At 28.3% G+C, this 13,201-nt stretch overlaps 2 protein-coding genes across 4 annotated transcripts in view; one reads left to right on the forward strand and one right to left on the reverse strand.

Annotated features, from left to right (window-relative positions):
* Positions 1–13,201, forward strand: part of LOC140075952 (uncharacterized) — a 364,396-nt gene that overhangs the window by 103,152 nt on the left and 248,043 nt on the right. The window lies entirely within an intron of this gene.
* VIL1 (villin 1) overlaps positions 1–13,201 on the reverse strand; it is a 79,555-nt gene that overhangs the window by 23,878 nt on the left and 42,476 nt on the right. For all 3 annotated transcript variants that reach the window (XM_072122391.1, XM_072122390.1, XM_072122392.1), the window contains exon 8: positions 12,944–13,022. In XM_072122391.1, the coding sequence (XP_071978492.1) occupies positions 12,944–13,022 (79 nt within the window). The remainder of the gene's footprint in view (positions 1–12,943; positions 13,023–13,201) is intronic.

The raw sequence follows: 13,201 nt of genomic DNA on the forward strand, positions 1-13,201 counted from the left end.
CCTCCCTCGGTGCTATTTCATACATCTACTATCTATATATACTATGTATCTATCCATCCGTCTCATATCTCTCTATCATACATCTAATATCCATATATATATGTATCTATCCATCCATCTCATACCTTCTCTATCATCCATCTAATATCCATATATATATGTATCTATCCATCCATTCATACCTCTCTATCATACATCTAAATATCTATATATAATATGTATCTATCCATCCTCTCATATCTCTCTAACATACATCTAATATGCTATTTATATATGTATCTATCCATCCACTCATACTCTCTATCATACATCTAATATCCATATATAATATGTATCTATCCATCCGTCTCATACCTCTCTATCATACATCTAATATCCATATATAATATGTATCTATCCATTCCATCCCTCATACTCTCTATCATACATCTAATATCTATATATATATGTATCTATCCATCCATCTCATACCTCTCTATCATACATCTAATATCTATATATAATATGTATCTATCCATCCGTCTCATACCTCTCTATCATACATCTAATATCCATATATAATATGTATCTATCCATCCATCTCATACCTCTCTATCATACATCTAATATCTATATATAATATGTATCTATCCATCCGTCTCATATCTCTCTATCATACATCTAATATCTATATATAATATGTATCTATCCATCCATCTCATACCTCTCTATCATACATCTAATATCTATATATAATATGTATCTATCCATCCGTCTCATATCTCTCTATCATACATCTAATATCTATATATAATATGTATCTATCCATCCATCTCATACCTCTCTATCATACATCTAATATCTATATATAATATGTATCTATCCATCCGTCTCATACCTCTCTATCATACATCTAATATCTATATAATATGTATCTATCCATCCATCTCATATCTCTCTATCATACATCTAATATCCATATATAATATGTATCTATCCATCCATCTCATACCTCTCTATCATACATCTAATATCTATATATAATATGTATCTATCCATCCATCTCATATCTCTCTATCATACATCTAATATCCATATATAATATGTATCTATCCATCCATCTCATACCTCTCTATCATACATCTAATATCTATATATAATATGTATCTATCCATCCGTCTCATATCTCTCTATCATACATCTAATATCTATATATAATATGTATCTATCCATCCATCTCATACCTCTCTATCATACATCTAATATCCTATATAATATGTATCTATCCATCCATCTCATATCTCTCTATCATACATCTAATATCCATATATATATGTATCTATCCATCCATCTCATACCTCTCTATCATACATCTAATATCTATATATAATATGTATCTATCCATCCGTCTCATACCTTTCTATCATACATCTAATATCTATATATAATATGTATCTATCCATCCATCTCATACCTCTCTATCATATATCTAATATCTATATATAATATGTATCTATCCATCCGTCTCATACCTCTCTATCATACATCTAATATCCATATATAATATGTATCTATCCATCCATCTCATACCTCTCTATCATACATCTAATATCCATATATAATATGTATCTATCCAATCCATCTCATATCTCTCTATCATACATCTAATATCTATATATAATATGTATCTATCCATCCATCTCATACCTCTCTATCATACATCTAATATCTATATATAATATGTATCTATCCATCCATCTCATACCTCTCTATCATACATCTAATATCTATATATAATATGTATCTATCCATCCATCTCATACCTCTCTATCATACATCTAATATCTATATATAATATGTATCTATCCATCCATCTCATATCTCTCTATCATACATCTAATATCATATATAATATGTATCTATCCATCCATCTCATATCTCTCTATCATACATCTAATATCCATATATAATATGTATCTATCCATCCATCTCATACCTCTCTATCATACATCTAATACCCATATATAATATGTATCTATCCATCCGTCTCATATCTCTCTATCATACATCTAATATCCATATATAATATTTACCTATCCATCCATCTCATACCTCTCTATCATACATCTAATATCCATATATAATATGTATCTATCCATCCATCTCATACCTCTCTATCATACATCTAATATCCATATATAATATGTATCTATCCATCCGTCTCATACCTTTCTATCATACATCTAATATCTATATATAATATGTATCTATCTATCCATCTCATATCTCTCTATCATACATCTAATATCCATATATAATATGTATCTATCCATCCATCTCATACCTCTCTATCATACATCTAATATCTATATATAATATGTATCTATCTATCCATCTCATATCTCTCTATCATACATCTAATATCTATATATAATATGTATCTATCCATCCATCTCATACCTCTCTATCATACATCTAATATCCATATATAATATGTATCTATCCATCCATCTCATATCTCTCTATCATACATCTAATATCCATATATAATATGTATCTATCCATCCATCTCATACCTCTCTATCATACATCTAATATCCATATATAATATGTATCTATCCATCCATCTCATACCTCTCTATCATACATCTAATATCTATATATAATATGTATCTATCCATCCGTCTCATACCTTTCTATCATACATCTAATATCTATATATAATATGTATCTATCTATCCATCTCATATCTCTCTATCATACATCTAATATCCATATATAATATGTATCTATCTATCCATCTCATACCTCTCTATCATACATCTAATATCCATATATAATATGTATCTATCTATCCATCTCATATCTCTCTATCATACATCTAATATCTATATATAATATGTATCTATCTATCCATCTCATATCTCTCTATCATACATCTAATATCCATATATAATATGTATCTATCCATCCATCTCATATCTCTCTATCATACATCTAATATCCATATATAATATGTATCTATCCATCCATCTCATATCTCTCTATCATACATCTAATATCTATATATAATATGTATCTATCCATCCATCTCATATCTCTCTATCATACATCTAATATCTATATATAATATGTATCTATCCATCCATCTCATACCTCTCTATCATACATCTAATATCTATATAAATATGTATCTATCCATCCATCTCATATCTCTCTATCATACATCTAATATCCATATATAATATGTATCTATCCATCCATCTCATATCTCTCTATCATACATCTAATATCCATATATAATATGTATCTATCCATCCGTCTCATACCTCTCTATCATACATCTAATATCCATATATAATATGTATCTATCCATCCGTCTCATACCTCTCTATCATACATCTAATATCCATATATAATATGTATCTATCCATCCATCTCATACCTCTCTATCATACATCTAATATCCATATATAATATGTATCTATCCATCCATCTCATATCTCTCTATCATACATCTAATATCTATATATAATATGTATCTATCCATCCGTCTCATACCTCTCTATCATACATCTAATATCCATATATAATATGTATCTATCCATCCATCTCATACCTCTCTATCATACATCTATTATCCATATATAATATGTATCTATCCATCCATCTCATATCTCTCTATCATACATCTAATATCTATATATAATATGTATCTATCCATCCATCTCATACCTCTCTATCATACATCTAATATCCATATATAATATGTATCTATCCATCCATCTCATATCTCTCTATCATACATCTAATATCTATATATAATATGTATCTATCCATCCATCTCATACCTCTCTATCATACATCTAATATCTATATATAATATGTATCTATCCATCCATCTCATACCTCTCTATCATACATCTAATATCCATATATAATATGTATCTATCCATCCATCTCATATCTCTCTATCATACATCTAATATCCATATATAATATGTATCTATCCATCCGTCTCATACCTTTCTATCATACATCTAATATCCATATATAATATGTATCTATCCATCCATCTCATACCTCTCTATCATACATCTAATATCCATATATAATATGTATCTATCCATCCATCTCATACCTCTCTATCATACATCTAATATCTATATATAATATGTATCTATCCATCCATCTCATACCTCTCTATCATACATCTAATATCCATATATAATATGTATCTATCCATCCATCTCATACCTCTCTATCATACATCTAATATCCATATATAATATGTATCTATCCATCCATCTCATATCTCTCTATCATACATCTAATATCCATATATAATATGTATCTATCCATCCATCTCATACCTCTCTATCATACATCTAATATCTATATATAATATGTATCTATCCATCCGTCTCATACCTTTCTATCATACATCTAATATCCATATATAATATGTATCTATCCATCCATCTCATATCTCTCTATCATACATCTAATATCCATATATAATATGTATCTATCCATCCATCTCATATCTCTCTATCATACATCTAATATCCATATATAATATGTATCTATCCATCCATCTCATACCTCTCTATCATACATCTAATACCCATATATAATATGTATCTATCCATCCATCTCATACCTCTCTATCATACATCTAATATCCATATATAATATGTATCTATCCATCCATCTCATACCTCTCTATCATACATCTAATATCCATATATAATATGTATCTATCCATCCATCTCATATCTCTCTATCATACATCTAATATCCATATATAATATGTATCTATCCATCCATCTCATATCTCTCTATCATACATCTAATACCCATATATAATATGTATCTATCCATCAGTCTCATACCTCTCTATCATACATCTAATATCCATATATAATATGTATCTATCCATCCATCTCATACCTCTCTATCATACATCTAATATCCATATATAATATGTATCTATCCATCCATCTCATACCTCTCTATCATACATCTAATATCTTTATATAATATGTATCTATCCATCCATCTCATATCTCTCTATCATACATCTAATACCCATATATAATATGTATCTATCCATCCATCTCATACCTCTCTATCATACATCTAATATCTATATATAATATTTACCTATCCATCCATCTCATATCTCTCTATCATACATCTAATATCCATATATAATATGTATCTATCCATCCATCTCATATCTCTCTATCATACATCTAATATCTATATATAATATGTATCTATCCATCCATCTCATACCTCTCTATCATACATCTAATATCTATATATAATATGTATCTATCCATCCATCTCATACCTCTCTATCATACATCAAATATCTATATATAATATGTATCTATCCATCCATCTCATACCTCTCTATCATACATCTAATATCTATATATAATATGTATCTATCTATCCATCTCATATCTCTCTATCATACATCTAATATCCATATATAATATGTATCTATCCATCCATCTCATATCTCTCTATCATACATCTAATATCTATATATAATATGTATCTATCCATCCATCTCATATCTCTCTATCATACATCTAATATCCATATATAATATGTATCTATCCATCCATCTCATACCTCTCTATCATACATCTAATATCCATATATAATATGTATCTATCCATCCATCTCATATCTCTCTATCATACATCTAATATCTATATATAATATGTATCTATCCATCCATCTCATATCTCTCTATCATACATCTAATATCTATATATAATATGTATCTATCCATCCATCTCATACCTCTCCATCATACATCTAATATCTATATATAATATGTATCTATCCATCCATCTCATACCTCTCTATCATACATCTAATATCTATATATAATATGTATCTATCCATCCATCTCATACCTCTCTATCATACATCAAATATCTATATATAATATGTATCTATCCATCCATCTCATATCTCTCTATCATACATCTAATATCTATATATAATATGTATCTATCCATCCATCTCATATCTCTCTATCATACATCTAATATCCATATATAATATGTATCTATCCATCCATCTCATACCTCTCTATCATACATCTAATATCCTATATATAATATGTATCTATCCATCCATCTCATATCTCTCTATCATACATCTAATATCTATATATAATATGTATCTATCCATCCATCTCATATCTCTCCTATCATACATCTAATATCTATATATAATATGTATCTATCCATCCATCTCATACCTCTCTATCATACATCTAATATCTATATATAATATGTATCTATCCATCCATCTCATACCTCTCTATCATACATCTAATATCTATATATAATATGTATCTATCCATCCATCTCATACTCTCTATCATACATCAAATATCTATATATAATATGTATCTATCCATCCATCTCATACCTCTCTATCATACATCTAATATCTATATATAATATGTATCTATCTATCCATCTCATATCTCTCTATCATACATCTAATATCCATATATAATATGTATCTATCCATCCATCTCATATCTCTCTATCATACATCTAATATCTATTATAATATGTATCTATCCATCCATCTCATATCTCTCTATCATACATCTAATATCTATATATAATATGTATCTATCCATCCATCTCATATCTCTCTATCATACATCTAATATCTATATATAATATGTATCTATCCATCCATCTCATATCTCTCTATCATACATCTAATATCTATATATAATATGTATCTATCCATCCATCTCATACCTCTCCATCATACATCTAATATCTATATATAATATGTATCTATCCATCCGTCTCATATCTCTCTATCATACATCTAATATCCATATATAATATGTATCTATCCATCCGTCTCATATCTCTCTATCATACATCTAATATCTATATATAATATGTATCTATCCATCCATCTCATACCTCTCTATCATACATCTAATATCTATATATAATATGTATCTATCCATCCATCTCATACCTCTCTATCATACATCTAATATCCATATATAATATGTATCTATCCATCCGTCTCATATCTCTCTATCATACATCTAATACCCATATATAATATGTATCTATCCATCCATCTCATATCTCTCTATCATACATCTAATATCCATATATAATATGTATCTATCTATCCATCCATCTCATACCTCTCTATAATACATCTAATATCCATATATAATATGTATCTATCTATCCATCCATCTCATACCTCTCTATCATACATCTAATATCTATATATAATATGTATCTATCCATCCATCTCATACCTCTCTATCATACATCTAATATCTATATATAATATGTATCTATCCATCCATCTCATACCTCTCTATCATACATCTAATATCCATATATAATATTTACCTATCCATCCATCTCATACCTCTCTATCATACATCTAATATCCATATATAATATGTATCTATCCATCCATCTCATACCTCTCTATCATACATCTAATATCTATATATAATATGTATCTATCCATCCATCTCATACCTCTCTATCATACATCTAATATCTATATATAATATGTATCTATCCATCCATCTCATACCTCTCTATCATACATCTAATATCTATATATAATATGTATCTATCCATCCGTCTCATACCTCTCTATCATACATCTAATATCTATATATAATATGTATCTATCCATCCATCTCATATCTCTCTATCATACATCTTATATCTATATATAATATGTATCTATCCATCCATCTCATATCTCTCTATCATACATCTAATATCTATATATAATATGTATCTATCCATCCATCTCATATCTCTCTATCATACATCTAATATCTATATATAATATGTATCTATCCATCCGTCTCATATCTCTCTATCATACATCTAATATCTATATATAATATGTATCTATCCATCCATCTCATATCTCTCTATCATACATCTAATATCCATATATAATATGTATCTATCCATCCATCTCATATCTCTCTATCATACATCTAATATCTATATATAATATGTATCTATCCATCCGTCTCATACCTCTCTATCATACATCTAATATCTATATATAATATGTATCTATCCATCCATCTCATATCTCTCTATCATACATCTAATATCCATATATAATATGTATCTATCCATCCATCTCATATCTCTCTATCATACATCTAATATCCATATATAATATGTATCTATCCATCCATCTCATATCTCTCTATCATACATCTAATATCTATATATAATATGTATCTATCCATCCATCTCATATCTCTCTATCATACATCTAATATCTATATATAATATGTATCTATCCATCCATCTCATATCTCTCTATCATACATCTAATATCTATATATAATATGTATCTATCCATCCATCTCATACCTCTCTATCATACATCTAATATCCATATATAATATGTATCTATCCATCCATCTCATACCTCTCTATCATACATCTAATATCTATATATAATATGTATCTATCCATCCATCTCATGCCTCTCTATCATACATCTAATATCTATATATAATATGTATCTATCCATCCGTCTCATACCTCTCTATCCTACATCTAATATCTATATATAATATGTATCTATCCATCCATCTCATACCTCTCTATCATACATCTAATATCTATATATAATATGTATCTATCCATCCATCTCATATCTCTCTATCATACATCTAATATCCATATATAATATTTATCTATCCATCCATCTCATATCTCTCTATCATACATCTAATATCCATATATAATATGTATCTATCCATCCATCTCATAACTCTCTATCATACATCTAATATCCATATATAATATGTATCTATCCATCCATCTCATATCTCTCTATCATACATCTAATATCTATATATAATATGTATCTATCCATCCGTCTCATACCTCTCTATCATACATCTAATATCCATATATAATATGTATCTATCCATCCATCTCATACCTCTCTATCATACATCTAATATCTATATATAATATGTATCTATCCATCCGTCTCATACCTCTCTATCATACATCTAATATCCATATATAATATGTATCTATCCATCCATCTCATATCTCTCTATCATACATCTAATACCCATATATAATATGTATCTATCCATCCGTCTCATATCTCTCTATCATACATCTAATACCCATATATAATATGTATCTATCCATCCATCTCATACCTCTCCATCATACATCTAATATCTATATATAATATGTATCTATCCATCCGTCTCATACCTCTCTATCATACATCTAATATCTATATATAATATGTATCTATCCATCCATCTCATATCTCTCTATCATACATCTAATATCCATATATAATATGTATCTATCCATCCATCTCATATCTCTCTATCATACATCTAATATCTATATATAATATGTATCTATCCATCCATCTCATATCTCTCTATCATACATCTAATATCTATATATAATATGTATCTATCCATCCATCTCATACCTCTCTATCATACATCTAATATCTATATATAATATGTATCTATCCATCCATCTCATATCTCTCTATCATACATCTAATATCTATATATAATATGTATCTATCCATCCGTCTCATATCTCTCTATCATACATCTAATACCCATATATAATATGTATCTATCTATCCATCTCATATCTCTCTATCATACATCTAATATCCATATATAATATGTATCTATCCATCCATCTCATATCTCTCTATCATACATCTAATACCCATATATAATATGTATCTATCCATCCATCTCATACCTCTCTATCATACATCTAATATCTATATATAATATGTATCTATCCATCCGTCTCATACCTCTCTATCATACATTCTAATATCCATATATAATATGTATCTATCCATCCATCTCATACCTCTCTATCATACATCTAATATCTATATATAATATGTATCTATCCATCCATCTCATACCTCTCTATCATATATCTAATATCTATATATAATATGTATCTATCCATCCGTCTCATATCTCTCTATCATACATCTAATATCTATATATAATATGTATCTATCCATCCATCTCATATCTCTCTATCATACATCTAATATCTATATATAATATGTATCTATCCATCCGTCTCATATCTCTCTATCATACATCTAATATCTATATATAATATTTACCTATCCATCCATCTCATACCTCTCTATCATACATCTAATATCTATATATAATATGTATCTATCCATCCATCTCATACCTCTCTATCATACATCTAATATCCATATATAATATGTATCTATCCATCCATCTCATACCTCTCTATCATACATCTAATACCATATATAATATGTATCTATCCATCCATCTCATACCTCTCTATCATACATCTAATATCTATATATAATATGTATCTATCCATCCATCTCATACCTCTCTATCATACATCTAATATCCATATATAATATGTATCTATCCATCCATCTCATATCTCTCTATCATACATCTAATATCTATATATAATATGTATCTATCCATCCGTCTCATACCTCTCTATCATACATCTAATATCTATATATAATATGTATCTATCCATCCATCTCATACCTCTCTATCATACATCTAATATCCATATATAATATGTATCTATCCATCCATCTCATACCTTTCTATCATACATCTAATATCTATATATAATATGTATCTATCCATCCATCTCATACCTCTCTATCATACATCTAATATCCATATATAATATGTATCTATCCATCCATCTCATACCTCTCTATCATACATCTAATACCCATATATAATATGTATCTATCCATCCGTCTCATACCTCTCTATCATACATCTAATATCCATATATAATATGTATCTATCCATCCATCTCATACCTCTCTATCATACATCTAATATCCATATATAATATGTATCTATCCATCCGTCTCATACCTCTCTATCATACATCTAATATCTATATATAATATGTATCTATCCATCCATCTCATATCTCTCTATCATACATCTAATATCTATATATAATATGTATCTATCCATCCATCTCATACCTCTCTATCATACATCTAATATCTATATATAATATGTATCTATCCATCCATCTCATATCTCTCTATCATACATCTAATATCCATATATAATATGTATCTATCCATCCATCTCATACCTCTCTATCATACATCTAATATCTATATATAATATGTATCTATCCATCCGTCTCATACCTCTCTATCATACATCTAATATCCATATATAATATGTATCTATCCATCCATCTCATATCTCTCTATCATACATCTAATATCCATATATAATATGTATCTATCCATCCGTCTCATATCTCTCTATCATACATCTAATATCTATATATAATATGTATCTATCCATCCATCTCATACCTCTCTATCATACATCTAATATCTATATATAATATGTATCTATCCATCCGTCTCATATCTCTCTATCATACATCTAATATCCATATATAATATGTATCTATCCATCCATCTCATATCTCTCTATCATACATCTAATATCTATATATAATATGTATCTATCCATCCATCTCATACCTCTCTATCATACATCTAATATCTATATATAATATGTATCTATCCATCCGTCTCATATCTCTCTATCATACATCTAATATCTATATATAATATGTATCTATCCATCCGTCTCATATCTCTCTATCATACATCTAATATCCATATATAATATGTATCTATCCATCCATCTCATACCTCTCTATCATACATCTAATATCTATATATAATATGTATCTATCCATCCATCTCATACCTCTCTATCATACATCTAATATCCATATATAATATGTATCTATCCATCCATCTCATATCTCTCTATCATACATCTAATATCTATATATAATATGTATCTATCCATCCATCTCATACCTCTCTATCATACATCTAATATCTATATATAATATGTATCTATCCATCCATCTCATACCTCTCTATCATACATCTAATATCTATATATAATATGTATCTATCCATCCATCTCATATCTCTCTATCATACATCTAATATCCATATATAATATGTATCTATCCATCCATCTCATACCTCTCTATCATACATCTAATATCTATATATAATATGTATCTATCCATCCATCTCATACCTCTCTATCATACATCTAATATCCATATATAATATGTATCTATCCATCCATCTCATAACTCTCTATCATACATCTAATATCCATATATAATATGTATCTATCCATCCATCTCATATCTCTCTATCATACATCTAATATCTATATATAATATGTATCTATCCATCCATCTCATAACTCTCTATCATACATCTAATATCTATATATAATATGTATCTATCCATCCATCTCATACCTCTCTATCATACATCTAATATCTATATATAATATGTATCTATCCATCCATCTCATACCTCTCTATCATACATCTAATATCTATATATAATATGTATCTATCCATCCGTCTCATATCTCTCTATCATACATCTAATATCTATATATAATATGTATCTATCCATCCATCTCATACCTCTCTATCATACATCTAATATCCATATATAATATGTATCTATCCATCCGTCTCATACCTCTCTATCATACATCTAATATCTATATATAATATGTATCTATCCATCCATCTCATACCTCTCTATCATACATCTAATATCCATATATAATATGTATCTATCCATCCATCTCATACCTCTCTATCATACATCTAATACCCATATATAATATGTATCTATCCATCCATCTCATACCTCTCTATCATACATCTAATACCCATATATAATATGTATCTATCCATCCGTCTCATATCTCTCTATCTTATATCTGTCTGTCTTTGTAGCGTTCATTAATCTCATATGGACTTACATCGTGGTTGAGCAGGTCCTGGGTCAGTGGTTTGGTGGCCACCTCCTGCACCATCAGGTTCCCGTTACTGTCTGTGACTCTGAGTAAAAAAAAAAGGTAAAAAAAAAAATCACATTCTGATATTTATCCCTATTCAGCAGCTGATTATTACAAGTCATGACCCCCCTCTATTTACATCCAGGGGACCCTATAGTTTAGATACATAAAGATAGAGCAGTGTATGGGTGCTGCTGGGTGCGGCTACAATGTAGTTACTAT

Source organism: Engystomops pustulosus, chromosome 8, assembly GCF_040894005.1.
Source record: "Engystomops pustulosus chromosome 8, aEngPut4.maternal, whole genome shotgun sequence".
Classification (NCBI taxonomy): domain Eukaryota; kingdom Metazoa; phylum Chordata; class Amphibia; order Anura; family Leptodactylidae; genus Engystomops; species Engystomops pustulosus.